Source organism: Oryzias latipes, chromosome 5 (genome assembly GCF_053564925.1).
Source record: "Oryzias latipes strain Hd-rR chromosome 5, Olatipes_Hd-rR_3.1".
Taxonomy (NCBI): domain Eukaryota; kingdom Metazoa; phylum Chordata; class Actinopteri; order Beloniformes; family Adrianichthyidae; genus Oryzias; species Oryzias latipes.
The window spans coordinates 21,168,711-21,189,351 of NC_136241.1; the positions used below are offsets into that span (position 1 = coordinate 21,168,711).

Consider the following 20,641-nt stretch of genomic DNA (forward strand, 5'->3'; position numbering starts at 1 on the left):
TTAAATTTTGGTCAAAGACCTGGTTTGACTTGTAGTGCGCAATTTGTACATACAGCCTGAAAATGGTGGTAGAAACCTGTGTAGCCATGCATTAAAAAGGGAGTTCTGAACAGGAAAAATACATGCACATCTGCGTGTTTACAAAGACTTTTTATTGTAAGTGGCTGCTTGACGGTGCGTTCTTGAGTGTGGAGTGAAGGTAGTTTCAGTCTGGTGTGGTGTTTAAAAAAAGGACAGAGTTACTGCATTCTGTTTATAGTTTGATCTATGTCAACATGGTCTCAAAAAAGCACTTTTACACTTTCACATGAGGAAAATTGGTCCAGCACTCAACTCAAGTGGTTGCAGAGAAATGAGTATATTGTTGCATTCAAGATAAGCTAAATATTTTATATCCCCAAGCAGATATGTTTTCATTTTGGGATATTTACAGTAATTACTGCTATTCCTCGACAGCAGTGGGCTAAAATTAGAGTGACAAAATGATAGAGAGCAGCTGCAACTCTGCTTTTTTGCCTGATTGTAAAAAATAATGTTTTCAGCTGCTCCCAGCCACCTACACAATGGAGCAACCTTCTTGGCTTGCCTTTTATGGCATCGCAGCATCTCTGAGGGGCAGATGTAACTCTAGACAGGCCTAAAATGTAGTTGTAGACAAAAAAAATAGTAATTTAACACCAATAATTGAATAAGCTCATATTTGTAAAAATATGATATTTTATAGTACTTTCATACATTTAAGTAACATTACACACTAAACATTAAATCTTTTTAAAACTTATCATCATTATGTAAGCACTTTAGCCTAATGTATCTATTGTTTCTTTTTTTATTTATTTTTTTTTCACTTTCAAATACATGTGTAAATGAAAATGGCTGGATTTGGATTTGTTTGCCAAATTTTCCCTGGTTTGTGGCAGCTTTTGCCACTTTACCCAACACTGCGACATGTCCTTCTGAAGTCCACATCTAGTTTGTCCTGAGGAGGTCTCTGGGGTGCTTTTTTACATTACCTGTTTGTCTAATAGGGTTTTTCTTTTTTCTAGGTTTAAATAAGCCATGGTTTTTGTATTATTTTTAGAAACACAATTCTGTAGGCTGGTAACACAGTGGAGTTATCAATCCTGGAGATAAGTGCCAGAGCAGAGAGCTGGGATCCTTAAACCCAAAGTTATTGTCTTCCTCCTGCTGTGGAAGGCAAATGGAAGTGACTAGAATGTTTTCAGTTTAGACTAAGACAAAGTAACGAATTAATATACTACACAATACTTGTGTGTCTAAGCAGAAATGTCTACACATTTCAAATAATCACACACCTTACAAAAACGTGGCTCACACAGACACACACACACACACGTATGAACGCCTCATATTGTCAGTAGAAGCATCATCTATAATGAAAGTCTCCCACACAGAGAAGGAGAGAAAAGAATGAGTGGCTCCAGCAGCTTTCCGAGATTTAGAAATCAATTCTCACAACAGCACACACTCTCATAAACACACACACAAACCAAACTGCCCTCAAGCTCCACTGGAGTACAACCTCGCATCTCATACACTTATACACACATGCAGAGCAGATAACGTAAACACTCAGACCCAAACTGTGTCATAAATGAAACATCACACAAAGTAGCTCCCCGCTGAACTCATAACTCGGTGTGCCATGGCCAATTTTGACTCACACACCAACACAACATGCAAAGATTATTAAAGCCCTTAATTATCCCATTTATGAACAGATCTGGTACACCAAACACTGCAGTGTCAGACCTCTACTTTTATTAAGGAGTGCAGAGAACCACCTGAGGGTTTTAGTTAAGATCAGATCTCAGATTTGTCTTCTACATTATGTCTCTATTTCTTATAAGTTGTGTTTTATTGCTTCTCGGTGCAATTAGTCTTTAAGAGAAAAAAAAAAAAAAGACTTGATTGCTGGTTAAGATGCACAGTAGGAGAGCTCATGTTCTAAGTCAGCAGATGCCCACCTTGTATCCCGTCGATTTCTGACATGTCCGTGCTTTAATACACGCTCACATGAGTGTCTCCATTAGACGTAGGCAGCTATCCATTAAAACTTGATGAACTGTGTCAGGTAAACAGGAGCACAAGAAGCAAACTAACCAAAAAATTGACAAAGATGTCTTTTTATAATTTTAAAGACGTAGAGGGGCCAGTCTTTACTCTGCCCCAAATCAACAATGCTTCAAAATGAGGATTTGGTAGGATATGGCAAGTAAAATGTATCAACTTTAAAAGATCAAATCAGAAACAAAGGGAAAAATCAAACTGTAACACATAAAGTACATGGAAGCTACTCAATTCTGGTCATTTCCTGGCTGGCTGTAACTCTTTTGCTATCCTAGGCACTTTAACGTTGGGAGTTGGGTCATCTAGACCCACTAGACAGTGCTCTGAACCTTTTTTCTTCAATGATTTGTGATCTTCACTGGTGTCCATGGATTACATGAAATCTTTCCACCTTTATCCACCTTTGTCATGGTAGCAATAACACGTCAACGCAAGGGTGGGGTCATCTAAGATAGCACAAGGGTTACTAAAAAAGGGGAGATTGCATTCAACATTAGGGATGTCCCACTCAGGTTCTTTGGTCCCCGATCCGATTCTGTCATTTGATTTCAAGAATCTGCCCAAATTGAGACGGGATCCATTAAAAAAATGAACAACTGCAAAAGAATCAGATCCAGGTTTTCCCCTATTATTATTATTATATTAACCTTATTTTATCTTTTAACACTCAAACAGAACACTTTTGTAAAGTAGCTTCAACAATCAAGTACAAATATTGCAACTATATCAACTAGAACAAATACTAACTATTAACTGGCAAAAACAGGTGATTATTTTTGTGACTGCATTTTTGATCATAAGTGATTCCTATCTACATTACAAAAATCCTGAAATGAAAAACAATGACTTATTTTCCAAATCGCTGTTGTAGCATAAATATAATGATGAGTATTCATGACTGTCTCATTTTAATAAAATAATTTTTCATTTCAGCAGTTTTTGAGACATTATAGATTGTTTTTTTCTTTTCAACCACAATTTCCCGGAGGTGGCCCTTTGTAGACGGCCCCATGGCAGCTGTCTCCCTGGCGTCTCTCCATGTAATTCTCTTTTTCTAAATGAATATTTTTCCATTGAAATGCCTTTGTAGGTCATTGTTTGAGTTAAGACCACACAAAAGAGACACAAAAGAGACACTTCCTGTCAGTTTTAAATGTTTATTAAGAGTTCTTGAGCCCAGAAGTCTGAATCTGCAATTATTTTGCAAACTTTACTGAACTGTATTTGTGCGCCTCCTACTCAAACTAGTATCATATTCTCCTGTGTTTTATTGTAACAAAATGTGATCCGTTCATGATATACTTACTTCTAGTAGAGTATTTTTCAGTAATTATTAGCATAAAATATACAGCACTGATCATAGAAATGAGAATAAAATAAATATCTGATCCCTGATCGGGGCGAAACATCCAATTTAGATCAAATCTAACATCCCAATTTAATATAAGGCCAAATCAGAAAAATGTAAAACTGTACAAGACAAACCCAACAGCTAGCTCCAGGAAAACCGAAACTAACTTGACAAATCTCAAAATCAGAGGGTAAAATGTGAACAAAACCAGCGAAAAGCTACTTTACTGCCAACACCCATGTGATTCATCGTTGTTTAGTGTTTTCAACTGCATCCACTGCTTTTTGGTGCTACAGTTGTTATCAGCAATCTTACTGCAGAAATGCTAATTATAAATTTGCCCATTTAAACAATCTTTACATCAATGCTTCTGCATGCATCCACTGACACAAAATCCAAATGAACCCAGAGACAACAGCAACCTGTTGACAAGTTTGTAACACAACTCAGCAGCAGGCAGAAAAGTGAAAGTGGTTTCTGAGCGGCTGCTGAGACACTTTACTTTTCTTTCATCAAGCATAGATCCTGCTGAGAGGAAAATGAGAGCCTTCAATTTGAGTCCAGAATCAAAGCCCACTCAGAGTTTACGAAGATTCTAGCCAACATTTAAATCAGCAAAGTGGAGTGCAGGTCAGATGGGGAGATGAAGATGAGGAAAACGAAGTCATGTCCAGGAGTGAAGCGTTTTCGCTCCTTAAATGCTGTTGATTTCTAAATCCACGCACATGTGCATTCATCACACCTGCAAGGACTTTAATCTCAAACAATGAGAAACACACAATTACTCACTTGAGTCACGCATCATCTCACACAGAAAGCCATAAAGGAAACACTCAAGGAAATGCATTCAAACCACGCACACTGAGCAGCATGCGTGATACAAACAAACACACACTGTACCCTTGATTCGCCGTCTGATGACCCCCAACCGGCACTTGAGTGAAACAGAGAACATCCTCTCCCTCTTTTTTAGCTCTTTATCCTTTTCCTCCTCCTCCTCCACCTCAGTCAGGCATAGTGAGCTCCACGAGAAGGATGGAGAGAGAAGCAGAGAAAGACAGCCGTACTGGAGCTCTGGATGGTCACATGGCAAATAAAGGAAAGAGAGATGGAGAGAGCAAGTTCTTCCTTCTAGCAGGGAGAGGAGAAGACACAGCCCGCCCCTCCTCTTGTCATCTTTCACCTCTTCTTCTTCTTCTTCCTTCTCTCTGTGTGGGAAGTACTGTTAAACTAAGCTGCCTCTTGCCCTTCTTCTTCTTTCCAGCCTCACTTACTTTCCCCTTCCTCTTCTTCCAGGGATTCCACCTCATTCTTCATTCAGCTCTATCTCACAGCAGATCCTTCTTTAATTTTACATTTTTCGCATTTTTCCTTTTTCTGTATTTCTTTCAGCTGAGGGGGCGGTGGCCATAATCTCAGAAAGCAAGTATCCAGCTGCCTTACAAAGTACAGCATCAGCCTAACTGGGTAAAAAGCAATAGAGACATGTCAGCAGTGAACTTAAATGGCCCCCAAAGGCTGGCTTCAATGGCATATCAGTCTGTTCTACAACTCCAAGCTCAGATACAGAAATAAACATGTTTGTAGTCTGCCTGCAAGAAGACAAGACATTACTCTGCTTAACATTAGGCTATATTGGCAAAATATTGAAACCTCTAGTGAGCTAGACACCACTTATTTGTCTGATTAATCCACTGATGTTGTTTCTGACTCCTAAAACCAATGATGGTGATGGAAATATGACATATTTACAGTAGGATCTCCAGATCTCCAGATTAATGAGAACCTCCAAAGCTAAAATGATCATCTTAAATATGCAGCTTGAAATGTATAACTCCTATTTCTCTGCATGATTTAATTCTATTTTTTACATTCCTTTGAATGTGAAAATCCAGAGACCACGTGACTCGAAGACTACCTGGAGAGCACAACAAAGCAGAAAGAAAGAGTATAAAAATATCTAATGCTAATCCCATGATGAGTGCAGAGGAGATATAAAAGTCGGCAGCGTCTTTCCAAAGTGTCCTACTGAATGTTTTGAAAAAGGAAGGACACAAAACAGTCCCATAGTCACATGACGACTAAATCAAAATGAAAAAAACAAAAAGGAAATGGAAAAGGATACTTGATGTTGCTTCCAGTGTTGGACAAATTGCAATAAACAGCAAAAAAATCTGGAGTCCAGTTATTTTAGTCGGAAATATCAGTGTGTTTTTTGTATTCAAGCAATCACTTGGAGGCGTGGTGACCTTGCAATCACAGTGGGATCAGAAACCCTTTGCTGATTGAATACCCAAGTCTTTTGTATGACCTTACTGTGGATTTGAACTCACTTTTTTTTTCTCTTGGTAAAGATTTGTTTCTGTTCTGCACTTAAAGCGTGAGTCACATGTGCCCTGATGTCTATTGAGGGTCATAGAAAGGAGCGGCCGCCTCAAAGGATGCCCTAAAAATGGAATGCACCACTGTTGCGCATGAGGTAAATGTATAATAAAGTATGTTTAAGGATAAGTCACGTAAGGGTGATATTGCATTACAGTGCCCTCTCGTCACACTGTTGTCGTTCGAAAAGTGAGTACTTGTCAAAAACTGAATGCTGCATGCATTAGGTTTGCACGCAATATGTAAGTAGAATGCAGGATTCCCATACAAACCACACTTTTTCCTAATTTTGTAATTTTGTAACAGTCATACCGCAAGCAAGGAGCACTTAAACAGCACAAATGGGCTCTCAGGTTGGTTGAAAAATAAATGACACGCCACATCTCATACTTTACCCTAATTTATCCCTATGTGTTCGCTATGACATGTAAACTGCAGAGTGCCCGTTGAAAAAATATGCCTCTGTCACCTCTCTACAGCAAAAATGAGAAAATATAAAGATTTCCAGGCATTTGAACAAAAGACTCAAAATATAGGTCAACAAAAAGAGACATAACAGTGATTAAAGAAACAGAAATAGTAATGTTTTGTATGGAAACTGTTAGAGAATAGAAAATATTTAAAAGGTCTTAAATTCTTTTAAGTCATTAACATAAATCAAATCCAAATGTGACTCAGTATGTAGTTGGTGCCAGAAAAATAAAGACAAATCCTTTTCTTGTAAAACTGGCTGCACATTACCATACTAACCCTGTTGCAGCTCAGTTGTGCACTGGACTACAACAGCTTCAACTGGCTACAGATGAAAAAATGTAAGACAACGAAGAAAAAATAAAAACTTGTATGACCCAATTTTCACAACAAACTTGCTGGACTAAATGTCCTAATCTAAATGTTGTTTTAAAACAGTCAAAAATCTGCTTTATAAATCAACATACTGTCATACGATTGTCTTTCTCATTTTCAAATCACATGAAACCAACAATGTGAGACACCTGCGACAGTAAATGATTGTTTTGAAATTAGAAACAAATACACATGATTAAGTATTACTGAAGCAAGAAAACTGTAACCCCTCCCTATAGGAAAGTAAAAAAATCTCATACATCATCCTCAAGGCCACTCTCACCCATCCAAACTGCTCTAATCTCCTCCTTAATTCCACACCCTCTCGTTTACTCAAATCCTCCACCTCTGTTCACCTCATGGTGCCCTCTGCCCGCCACAAGGTGCCCTCCTGATATCCGCAAGACTGATTCAATTTCTACTTTTTATTCTAAAGTGAAAACTCATCTGTTCCGGCTTCCCTGTGATTTCATCTGCACTATTCTATCTTTGCTTTTTTTAAACGCTTTTTTATTCTGTTGCTTTATACTCTATACAGTGTCTTTCAGAGTTTTGAAAAATAATTTTTGCAATGATTTCATAACAAAGATTGAGTTAGAAAATATTTAAGCTTCAAGTTTATTGTCTGTAAACATTGGTGCATTTCTTTAGTTAATCTTTATCTATAGCTTTTGTCTCCTCACTATTTTTGCTCCCCTTAGTGAATGTCAGGCACAGCAACACTCCCCCCCACACACACACACCCACCCACCCACCCACACACACACACACTCTTTTTCCCCTAAATGTAACTTTTCTAAAAACCAAATCAAAGTCCAGTGGACCAGCACTCAGACAGCATCAAAGGCTCTTTCTGTCTTACTGTCATGGTAACAGTGTGGAGAAAAGGAGAACTGGAGGATGAAAGACGAGGGTTTGGAAGTGGATGGGACCTCTGAAGAGCAGTGGAGGAGCGGTGGAAAAAAAAAGGTGACGGACAGAAAGCACAGAAGAATCACAGGAAGAAGCTGAAGTCAGAAAAAAAATGAACAAAAGAAAAAAAATTGAAGGAACAAGTACTGGTGAAAAAAAAATAGGTTGAATAAGTACAAAAAAAGTAAAGGGAAAAACAAAGTGGGATGCCAGCTGGATAGAGGTTACAAGGGAAGTAAAGGATCTCACAGACAGATGGGAAAAAGACGGGTAGATGTTTTGTGATAGCTCCGAAAAAGAAGAGAAAATTCTGCAAAGCCATTAATATATGAATCCTCAAATGTTATTCTTTGCTGGGTTTTGCTAGAGCTCTGTGTCCAACAGTGAATCAATTGACCTTCAACTACATGGCAGTCAATTTTAAGTACAAAAACATTTCTTTCAAACTTATCAGTATAAATGCTACTGTTAAGCACAAACTGGAAAAAAAATGTTTTGTGTCATAACAAATTCAGATCTTTGAGAGTAAATTCACAGTTATACTTTATAACTTTAAAAGGAAAGCAAATGGCAAATACACATTAAATAAACACTATATTATGATCGGGAATGTCTCATAGGAAACCAGGGTTTCAATCCCAGGGGGCACAATGAGCTTCATCCAGTGTGGGTCCTTGGGCAAGACCCTTCATGCCACTTCATAACTATGTGGCCACAAGAAGGCCCAGACTTTGGCTTTGTGTGCCAGTCCCCGGCCTGGATAAAATACAGGGTTGTGTAAGGAAGGGGATCCAGCACAATAATCTCTGCCAAACCAGGATTGACGATAAGAGCGTAGACAAACACCAACGTACAAACTATAGACCTGTTTTTCTTCTTCCACAATTCTCAAAAATTCTAGAAAAATATTAAATGATAAATAAGTGACATTTATAAATAAATATAAAATTATAAATGAAAACCAATATGGTTTTAGAGAAAACAGATCAACCTCTTTGGCTATCAATGATGCTCTGGACGAAAAGAAATACGCAGCTGGAATTTTCATTGACTTAAAAAAAGCATTTTTACACTCTCAATCATGACATCCTTGACAAACTGGAAGTCTAAGGGATAAGAGGACTAGCGCTAACTTGGGTCAAAAGCTATTTAAGAGTAAGAAAACAATTTGTCAACATTGATAAATTTACTTAAGAAACCATAGAGATGAGTTGTGGTGTCCCACAAGGATGAATTCTGGGCCCGCTGCTTTTCAATATATACATAAATGATATATTCAATGTTTCAAAGGTCATGAAACTCATTATTTGCTGATGACACAAACATATTCTATTCTACAGACAATCATTGGGAACTTATCAATGTGATAAACACAGAGTTAAACAAAATAAAATCATGAATGGATCATTACAAATCATCTTTGAACCTAGATAAAACCAACGTGATGTTTTTTGGTAACTACAACGCCAATAGCGGCTCTCAAATGAAATAAATAATGTCCTAATTCAAAGTGTTACAGAAATCCAATTCTTAGGGGTTTTTATCGATGACAAACTAAGTTGGAAGCCACACATCAGACACATACAAACTAAAGTCTCAAAAAGTATTTCAATCGTAAATAAATCTAAACATATGTTAGAATACAACGGTAGATATATATTGCACTGCTCCTTAATACCATATATGACCTACTGTATACAAATTTGGGTGAATAATTATAAGAGCTCACTACATCCTCTCTTTTTACTCAAAAACGACCCATCAGAATTATACCTAAAGTTGGATATCTTGATCATACAAACAATTTATCTTATCAATCTAGACTTTTAAAACTGTATGACCTTGTGGATTTTTACACTGCGTAACTTTTATACAGACTCAGTGTGAAATCGTTACCATTCAACATCCAAAAACAGTTCTTAGAAAATGAAGGAGGCTACAAACTGATGGGAGGTAGGAACTTCAAGATCAAATTGATAAGAAGCACAAAGAAAAGTTTCTGTATGTCGGTGTGTGGCACTAAACCTTGGAACGGTTTAAGTAATGAGCTCAAAAAATGTTCAAATATTCAAGAAAATGTATAAAGAAACTCTTATTTCAGGATATAAAGATAAGAGGATTTAAGGATCAACAGGTGTTTGAATAATTCCCAATTATTTCCAAAAATGTGTAAACTTGATTGTAGTGAAATAATCAAAGCTCTTTTAATTACAATCAAAGAGTATTACATTGCAATGTGCAATAATGATTACTGGTTACCGATACTGTTTACTGAAATCATGAATGAATGTTTTTCCAAAGTTAATAAATCATTTTGTTACTTGAAAAGAATCTATCGGATCAGAACTGGATTACAAAAACTGTAAAACTGTAAAATGAATTAACTCAGCAGGGGTGGGATTATATAAATTCGCTTCTTCACACTTCTTTTCAAGCAATAAATCCAGCTCTACTTGACTTTAGTTAATGATCACTGTATTTAATTAAGCAAAATGTGATTTAAGTGACTTTTTGTTTTGTTTTATTTTCTGTCTTTTTAAACTATGTATTTCAAAATTTCTGTAATGAGTTCGATAAATATGTGTAAATATTTTATTGCTTTGACTACAATGCTTGAAATAAATAAATAAATCAAATCAAATCAAATTATCACCGGATTGAAAATCAAACCCCGGTTATAAACGCACGCAGTTAACGCCAGGAATTGTGAGGAATCCGACGAGGAAGAGGTGGAGGAGTTATTAAAGTCCAAAGAAATCTATCTAGACACAAACAATGTTGAGATCTGCCGACTTCTACCTAGGAGAAGAGAGACCGACAAACCTGCGATCCTCTCAAAGTTTGTTAATTGGAAACAGAAAGCACCTTTAATGAAGCAAGGAAGAAATCTGAAGGGAACCAATGTTTTTATGAATGACAACCTCACTAAAAGGAGTGCAGACATCGCCAGAAGGGCATGTTATTTGAAAAAGCTGGGGAAAATTCGAAGCACTTGGGTAGAAGACTGCAAGATTTATGCCAAACTAAGGTCATCATTATCAGAAGCTTGGTGGACCTGGAGAAGTTTTTGCCCTATACAGTTTTAACAATAGATATGTGAAGATGCTGGTCTTACGAGGTGATGAGACAAACTCTACAATCAATAGCTTCTAATTACAACACATTTTCTTCAACAGTCACCTGCAACCGCGACTTTCAGAGAGATCTGATGAGTAAACCGACCTTAAAGTATTCAGTGATAATGACAAGAACCTTCAAGATGACATCGACCCTGATCAATTCTTTTCCACTGTTAATATGGACTGCAAATATTACAGAATAGATGACTTTAAAAACTCTGTTAAGCCAGAAGGAAAACTATCATCATTCACTTTAACAGATGAAGCATGTATACCAACTTTGAAAACATCAAGGACTATTTACAGAATATGGGGCATTCCTTTGATATCATAACCATATCTGAAACTTGGTTCAGCTGCGACAAGGTCACTGACTTTTAATTGGAAAACTACAACTTTAACTATGACAACAGAGTAAAGAAAAAAGGTGGAGGAATCACAATATATGTGAAAAAAAAGACTAAGTTTACAGCAATTAATACATTGTCAGTTGCAGTGGATGGAATACTGGAATGTCTTACAATTGAAATGGGTTACGAGTCAGGGACAAATGTCATTCTAAGCCGTGTTTATAGGTCACAAGGGTCAAGCTTTGAAGTGTTCAGTGACTGGATGGAAAAGGTGTTTCATGTTGAAAATAACAAAATCTTATTCATTTGTGGAGATTTTAATATTGATCTGATAAACCCAGCAAACATAAAGCAACCAACGATCTTATCAACAGAATGTATGGTATTATCCAACCACAACAAGACCCAGCAGAATCCCTACTCCAAATGCTACTCTTATTGATAACATATTTACAAATAATACATCCATCTTTAGCAGCTAATCTACATTTATGATCCTCATTTCTCTGCCCCCACATTGCTCTTTTCTGTCCCACACAAATGCTGCTGCACATTAAGCCTCTGTACATATATACATCATCTGAACATGAACGCAAGCATGTAAACATGTCGTTTTCAAATATCAAACTCACGAAAAAAGATTTTTTTGACTGCCTTTTCTTGCAAAAGGAAGATGTAAAGCAGCTGCAAATGCACTCGTTAGAAAATTTCAAGAAGAATACGCCTACACTTCTAAGTACATGAGCTCGGCACACAGCAGATATTATAATTGCTGAAGGGGGCAAAGAGAGGCAAAGAACAAAAAGATGGAACATTTTTGAAGAAGAGAACATGGAAAAACTCAAAAGGATAACCTTTTTTTCCTTTTTACTGGGTTGGCTGCTATTCATTAGGAATAAAGGTTGAACAGGAATCCTTTTTTAAAGAAAATGAGGGATGTGTTCAGCAAAGCGATGTTCCTCCAAGGCCCAGTCAAAAGACAGTCACTGAAACCTGCAGTATTTGAGTGGCTTTGTCAAAAAACATGCAGAGGATTCTTAGGTCTTTAGTCCTTTCTGACCGGAACTTTAGCTCTAGTGTTGACGTTCTTTCTACTACCATAACTCTTCAATTACTTACGCAATTAATGTAAAAATCCAGCAGATTATTTTTCAGAGTAAAGTGTCTGTATACCGTTATGCAACGCTTTACGGTAGTAATGTGTATAATGTATACACCAATATTGGCAAATAACATCCAGAAATTATTTATAGTGGGAGAAAATTCCCATAATCTAAGAGGAACATGAAAATGTAAGCTACCAATGCTGCAAACCAACCGTAGGGGATTTTTAAATTAATACCATGGTCAGCATGAATGCTCGATTCTGATTGGCTGCTGGGTGCGGATTAAAAAGTGGTAATGCACACCTAAAAAAGAAGTTCCGGTCACATTGCTTAAATGTTCTATATCACTGCGCTGGCTTCTTTGAAACAAACTTTTGCTTCATCATCTAGACAAAAACAAGCGGTTAGAGGGGAACTGTCTCTCCGGCTAAGGGTCTTGTCATGTTACCGTGACAATGTGCCACGGCACGTATCAAATAGTCCACTTTTTGTGAAAAAAGTGATCTAAACCGAAAGAATAACAAGAACAAAGTACTAAATCTGATTGAATATTTTTTTCTTTTGTTAAGTGACCATGTTAAAAGCGGGATAATGGCCTTCGAAAAATGCATTATCAGAAATTAACCCACTTTGAGTCAAATAATTTATATATGTATAAATCTCATGTCAGTCCCCAGTTTGGATTAAATACAGGGTTATGTCAAGAAGGACATCCGACATAAAAATCTCTGCCAAACCACCTGTCACTGTGGCAACCTCTGAAAGGATATGCTGAAAGGTGAAACACAACATGTTATTCTTTTTATTAATAATTTTACTGTAAACTGTTATTGTTAAATTATTATTATGAATATTATATTCAACCTATACATAGGTTGATTGGCAACTCTAAATTGTCCCTAGGTGTGAGTGTGAGAGTGAATGGATGTGTGATTGAGGATATTCTACCCTGCGACAGACTGGCGACCAGTCCAGGGCATCCCTTGCCTACGCCCAAGTGGCCGGGATAGGCTCCGGCAACCCCGTGACCCCGAAAGGGAATAAACGGTTAAGAAGATGAATGAATATTATATTGTTCGGCTGCTATAGAAATCCTGTAAAGTAAAATTGTAGAATTTAATTAAGTGGCAGGCTTTAATGAGTGAAGCTTATACATGCCCGTTTTTTAAATATGTTGTAAACATTGTTGTTTCAATTGTCATATTATTATTTATGCTTTTCTAGCATGTAAATTATATTCTAATTATAAACTTTTGAGAAACAAGTGTAGCAAACAAGACTTTTAAAAGGTCCAGCAATTTTCTTATAATCATCAACTCAGGTGCCTATGCTTAGCTCCATGCCTTTTTTTATATTTAGGATTAAAAACACTATAACATGGCACATCTCTACCATCTGAGATGATCTTTTATCAAAATGTAAGATAAGGTAATAACTGGATGATAGATAATACTGAGAATATTTTTTCCTTTTGCATTTGTGTAGATTCTGGCTGGAACGGCAGCAACAGTAGCAACAAAGCAGAGGAGTTTAATAAATCATCATATTCTCCATAGAGTAAAGTAAGAAGCCAATATAGCTGCTTAGTTTGGCACACTGTGAACTATAGGATCTGTGGAGCATTTTAAAGACTGCCATCCATCAGGGCTGACACACGTGTGCCAACACAGAACATATTGCTTTACAGGTCAGGTCTAGGTGATTTTTGCAGCTATGGTTTAAAAACATCATCCTATCCTGCAATCCTGCATGTTTATGAGGCTAAAGTGAAAGTAGGTTAACCAACACATCTGGTGTTGATGTGCTAATCATTTCTGATTCAGTCAGATGATGTAGAGCCTGAACAACCTGGCTAGACAAGTAAAGAATAAAAAACTCAGACATCTGCTGCTGTCAGTTGGAATCCATTGCCTGCCTTTTGCAACACAGAGTGAAGTTGTTGAATTCAGTGGGTTTCGTGGACAACTGTTCAGTTACAATTCCTGACAATATTAAAGATTTATAATGAGATGTGTTTTCTTTTTTTTTCTAAAAAAAATCTGCCGGTAATGTATGAAGGTTGATGATTCAAATGTAGTGAAATGAATGGGCTGAAGACGGATGAATGTGGAAATGAATTGACTTTGGGGGAAATGCAATGTAGAGCAAAGGTCTAAAAGACAGAATTTAGACACACTCAAAATAATAGCAAATTAAAATGCAGCAACAAACTAAAGTAACCCAAAGAGACCTACACAATAGGCATACATGCATTGGTATTTATTTTAAATACATATAATTCTCAAAGAGGGCTCTAGTTGTTCTATTATTAAAACAATCAAATGATAATCACCTAACAGACATTAGAAACTAATATTTAGCACTAATGCAAGTTTCCATGAGATTGCAGAAGCTTTGGTTGTTGAATTTCATTTCTGGCTTCATTTGAGTCAAATACTGACTGTGGATGTCTGCTAACTTTCTTGGTTTTAATGAAAGAAAGACTGAGGTAGTTGTGTTTTCCCCTGAAGGTTGTAAGGATCATGGTCTTGACCTCCTCTTTTTTGCCCCATTTGAGCAGTCAGTAGTCATAAATCTCAGAGTGAGACTTGATGCTTCCTTGAAACTGGACCTCCAAATAAATGCCGTAACCAGGTCGGGCCTTTTTCAGCTGTGATGCTTGGCTAGGATCGAGTCATTCCTTTTAAAGCCGAACACTGAAATTGTAACACATGCTTTTGTTTTGTCCAGGCTGAATTATTGCAGTTCCTTATGTGCTGGGTTGCAGAAAAGCTTCAGTGGCGAAGCTGCAGGTGGTTCAGAACGCAGCAGCTAAATTGGTCTGTGGTGCTAAAAAGTTAAAGTACATAACCCCGGTACTGCTACCTCTTATCTTGCTATTTTTTTATTTTTTTTTTTATATTCCCCCCTCCTAAAGTCCCTGCATTCGTCATACCAGTGTGTGCTGCTGGTCCCAAGAACCAAATGCAAGTTCTGGGGGGAAAAACTGCTACCGGCTTTTAGAGAGGTTTCCCTCTTGGGGAGCTTTAAAGCTGGACTGTTCCTCCACTACCGTGCCTCAACTTCTGCCTAGCTAACCTTTTATTATGTTTTTAATCTTTTGTTTAGTAGTTATTATCTTTTTTATCATTATGTTCTTAATTTTTGTTGTTCATTGTTTATTCATGTAATATTGTGTACAGTCCTTTGGGCCTCCTTGAACAGTGGTGGAAGGTGATCTATAAATGAAATGAAATATTAATTTGACCTTAAATACTGATACTCTACATAATGAAAATTAAACAAAAGATAAAAAAATAACTGTTTTTTTGTTAAATGTTGCTGATTTATCTGTGTTATGTACAGTGGGATTCATAATAGCACCAAGAACATAATATGCAAAGGGATTGCAGAGGAAAATCTAATTAATTCAAATGATTTCAGTCACTCCAAACTTTCTTCTTTTGTGGTCGAGCCTATTGCATTTGTGCTGTGGAGCATACAGCACAGAAAAGCTTGAGGGTAACTCAACTCAACTTTAACAGGTACTTGATGGTATTTTTGTCCAGCAGATCTTCAGAGTCTGATAATAGTGTGCTTGCTGTTTTACATTTTCAATAGTGAAAAAAAATTCTAACAATTTCTGAATAGTTTAAAGGGTTTTAACATTTCTTGAGCTAGAAGAGTTCATCAGTCCAAGTAACCCTTGTGCTATCCTAGGCACTTTAACATTAGGAGTTGGGTCATCTAGACCCACTAGACCAGTGTTTTTCTGTGTGTGCCGTGGGAGATGGTCAAGTGTGCCGTGGGAAATTGCCCTCATTAACTGATCTAAAAACATTTCCCATCTCCAGGATTTCAGCTCTCTGTTCATTCAAACAGGCCCTGATAAAACACTGAGGAGTTAGGAATATAAAAGATCGTAAAATACTTTTTCTTTGCGTTTATTTTATTTTATTAAAGACATTTTGATAAGAATGACGTACCGCGATTCAGCTGCAGCTCCGGCTGTATTTTGGAAAAGTCCCGCCCCTTTAACTGTCTCCACCAATCATTCTTGGGGAGCTTAATCACATGTCATCAGTCTGACCAATCAGAAGTGGTTAAAGTCTTCACTTCCTTGTCCCGATTTAGCTCGTAAAGTCGCTCAGTGCTAACAAAAATACCAGCTAAAGCTCGTCTTTAGCGGTGTAGCTTTCCACAGAATCCGGTATCAGACCGTGGAACAAGTGAACAAAACAATGAAGCTCCGAAAAGCGATCTCCGCCGGCCGTTTATGCACTACATCTCCCATGATGCATTGGGTTGTGAGAGTGACAGCGCACAAGGAGATCTGTTTTTAAACGTCTTGAAACCAACGAAGACACATCAAACTATTTTTAAATCTTCTGACTTAACTTTTATTGCATCTTTTAGAAAAAAACAGCTGCAGTTTCCAGCTTTTTCTTCAACAATTATCTCAAAAATGCATGTGAGTTTGTTGAGGGGCTGCAGATCAATACAGAATATGAGTTTCTCCGTTTTTTTATTTTTTTTATTTTTGGATCCTGGTGTGCCGCGGAATTTTTTTTAAGGTTAAAGTGTGCCGTGGCTCAGAAAAGGTTGAAAAACACTGCACTAGACAGTGCGCTGAACCTTTTTTCTTCAATGATTTGTGATCTTCACTGGTGTCCATGGATTACATGAAATCTTTCCACCTTTATCCACCTTTGTCATGGTAGGGAGAACATGTCAATGTAAGGGTGGGGTCATCTAAGATAGCACAAGGGTTAAAATTGAATATAATGATGCACCTTTCAGGTTTTACATTTTTGAAGGCATTGCAGAAGCTTTTTGTTTTGTGCTGCTGAAACAATGACTCCGGTAAACTCAATGAGTCACAGATCTTTGGAAACTGAAACAATAACACGAACATACAAGTCGAATAGTGTGTCTCTAAAGAGATCTGCAGCTGAGAGGTTTCAAGTAAGACATTTTGGAAGAAAAGAAAACCTCTTCTCCTAAGGAGGAAAAGAATGAGGGAATATGTGTGGGTGATTGTTTCTGTATATGCAGATACGAGAGGGCAGAAAAATATTTTGATGATTATTCCTTGCCGACACAAAAATAGAGAGAAAGAAAAAGAAGAATATATATAATTCAAGATATTAACAAGACTAAATGGAATCAGCAAACAGAAGCAGAATTGTCTCACAAACATGGATTCACATGGAACATCTGCAGACAAATTTGAGCACGCAGAATGCAAAGGATTAAAAACCTGTCAAAGTAAGAATATGCAATCAAACAAACAAACACAATTACAAATGCAAACACAGACGGACTGAAAAACAGATCCTTTACTATTCCCTGAAGCCTCATTTGGAACAAACATCTTCCTTCCTCTTCCTCACAGAATTGATTTTTTTTCCCTCATGGTTTACAACCTTCCTCAGCTGCATCTTCATCTTGCTACCTAAATGTCAGATAAATCACTATACTACTTTTCCACTCCACATTTCTTTACCAAGAAGTCGTCATACAGACCCTTTTTTCTGTCTGCCTCATACTTTTTCATCTTTTCCTCTCAATTTTGAAAAGAAATTGAAAGAAATTTCTGCCATTCAGCAACTGAAATCTCTTTTTTATCCGTTTATCTCTTCACCTATCCTAAAGGTCTCCTCCTTTATGTCCTCTTCCCTTTAATCACCTTTGTGTTTTCCATCTTTTTGTATGCTCATACTAAACTCCTGGCTTTGCTTTTTAAGGAACTCATACAACTAAGGGCAACAGCACCCACTGCTGCTCCAATCCTACAGTGCAGCAATGAACCACCCAAATGTGCTGGCTTAAAACCTTCAGAGACGAGACAGACGGTGACAGGGGCATAATAAGCTGCAGCTTTCCTGCTGAGTCTGATGCTGGTTTACATGCTGAACTGTTTTTGTCTGAGAAGCTGCTGCCAAATCAAGAGCCTTTCAGTTATCGTCCCATTTGAACAATTTGGAGATTCTGCTTTTATTTTTGCAAATATAACTATGGAAGGATGAAAAAGCGCAGTTGGTTTGCAATCACAAGCAATTTCCTGCTTCTCTGCTTTTACGAGTAGCCAGATCTTACAGAACAAATGCGCCTCAGAATCAAACAAAACCACAAAAACAATGGCTGAGATGGGATTTGCTCTGGATTTGATGTCTGTTTCCAACCAACCATCAGTCGGATCAGGGCATATCACCTCCAGTGATCAAACCTTCAAGATGTTCACAAGTTCACGGCTCATTTGATTCACGCCTGGGCCCACGTCAGCTGACATGCAGCCAAGTGAAGGAAGCCGTTCTCTGTCACTCACCCAAAGGAGAGGAAGTGGAGGTGCTGTTGCCAAGGTAGCCAGACCTTAAGGACCAACGGTGCCAACTGTGCTCCAGACAATTTCAAAAAGTTGTTCAACTGACTGCTTTGTTGTTGTGGTTTTTTGTAAAAATGCATTTGAAAAAGAGGTTTATATGGGTAGATGTGACCCAAAGGACATGATCCAGATTACAATTACTACACAAAAGAAAAGTTACAGAAAAATAAAAAAGAGAACCTGAGACAGATTGTTGAGAAGGGGCATCTCTGCACTCTGGGTTTTAAACTCTTTCTTGTGATTTGCCAGTCATGTAGTCTACTGAGAGTTTGCTCGTTTTTCTTGTCGAGGAGGCACATGACAACATCAACTCAACTTGAGACAGAAACTACTCCTCTATCTCTTTGCCCATTTTCAGCTTTTCAACTACTTGCCAGATTTATTGATTAAAAATAAAGAAATGATTAAACTAAAGTAAAGAACAGGAAGTGAACCACTGTGGAGCTTTGTAGATTCAAGTGGTCCAATGCTTTACCTTTTTTTTGCACAAGAAGATGATGTTGATGTCATTGTCTAAGAAAATACAGGAATGAATAAATGAAAATTGAAGACAGTAATCCATTAAGGCTCCTTCTCTTTTCTGTCTTCATCCTTTGGCTGAAAAGGATGGAAGTAAAATGATTTTGGGGGAAATAAAATCATAAATTGATGCAGCAGGGGTCACGCCAGGTCCTGTTTTTCCTGATTTCAGGAAAGTGGTTTAAATGAAAGGTTAAATGCACATGAATCATGCTGCTCATACCTGGGATTATTTTAAAGGCATCAAGAGACAAAAATAAGCTAAATACGACACCAGCTGGCCTTATTCTGTATCATTGTTGGAGGAAAAACTTTCAGAGTTGCCTTTATTTAGGCAATTAGACACATCTGCCATGTTTTTCTTTGGACTATCAGAGGCTTGAAATGTGGTAACTTTGTAAGGTAGTTTCACACTCCCCATGGCAATGCAGGTTAATGCGGCCACTTCCAATGAGAAGTTCATGAATGCGTTTAAACAGCATGTTGGCCACTGAACATTGCAAGTTAAACCCGGTTGAACTTTGACCAATCAGGGACTCTCTTTTGGTATTGGTGCATGAATGGCGTCCCTTTTAGTTCATGGAAGTGCCAACCATTTGAAGATTGATCAGGGAGCAGAAGTTAATAATTATGGTTTGTACCGGGTAGGAAATTATATGACACCAAATCTTTCATCCATAGGAATAGAGCTTTGAAGGAAAAAGTCTGGAGTAGGATTCACAAGATTTGCACCGCTTCAACATTTTACACCAAGCCTTTTCCAACATCAGGTGAAGACGTGCACTGATAAACAGTAGAACAAGAAAAACAAGAAGTCCCTAACTGCTTGTCCAGGGTAAATACCATGAGCTAAACGTGCGATGTGTTAAGGTAGCAGGGTTAAAACCACAGCCTTAAAGGTTCAGTGAAAATATTTTTAAAAACTACGTTACAACATGTACTACTTTTTTCTCCACTTCTTGTTGTTCCAAGTTATAATCTTTAGTCTTATTGTGTATTAACGTTAAATATTTCTTTTTTACTATTATTTTTTTACTTAAATTTGTTCTACTTTTTTTTTGTTTCTAATTATACTTTGCGTTTTATTCATTTTATGTCTAATGATGTTAGGTTGCAGGGGTCGTGAGGGTTAAGGGCATTCTTTGTGTTTTATAATTCTCTTTTTAATTTTCTTTGTCCTGTTAAGCACTTTGTGTTACTGATGTATGAAAAGTGCTTTATAAATGAAGTTTGACTTGATTTAATTAACTACCCTTTAAGACAAAAAGCAGCAACATAACACAAGTGAAAAAAACAAACAAGCTTTGACACCTTGTATTATGTTCACCACCCATTGAAAGCTGAGGGCGGTTCACCTGTGCTGATTGTAAATAACTCTCATTCTATCATGTCATTTTTTTCCATTCAACAGTATAAAATTAAAGTGACCTATTTTTATGTTAATTGATTTTGCGTTACATGGTTGAAATCAATGCTGGCTCATTTACAACGGCATCTGAAATGTTGACGGATTACCTATTGAGTAAAGTCTGCCATTGAAGGCAAACATTAATGCCCTTGCTTTGCAAAATATCCACACACTCTTTAGAGCAATGGCTTCA

The 20,641-nt window shown here is 37.3% G+C and overlaps 1 protein-coding gene across 9 annotated transcripts in view; it reads right to left on the reverse strand.

Annotated features, from left to right (window-relative positions):
- Window positions 1-20,641, reverse strand: part of grip2b (glutamate receptor interacting protein 2b) — a 242,854-nt gene that overhangs the window by 113,472 nt on the left and 108,741 nt on the right. Inside the window, exon 1 of one of the 9 annotated variants that reach the window (XM_078947470.1) lies at window positions 4,343-4,524. The exons of the other annotated variants lie outside the window; for them this stretch is intronic. Within the exon in view, the coding sequence (XP_078803596.1) occupies window positions 4,343-4,397 (55 nt within the window). The 5' untranslated portion in view covers window positions 4,398-4,524. Of the gene's footprint in view, window positions 1-4,342; window positions 4,525-20,641 lie in introns of those variants that run through there. 9 annotated transcript variants of the gene reach the window in all.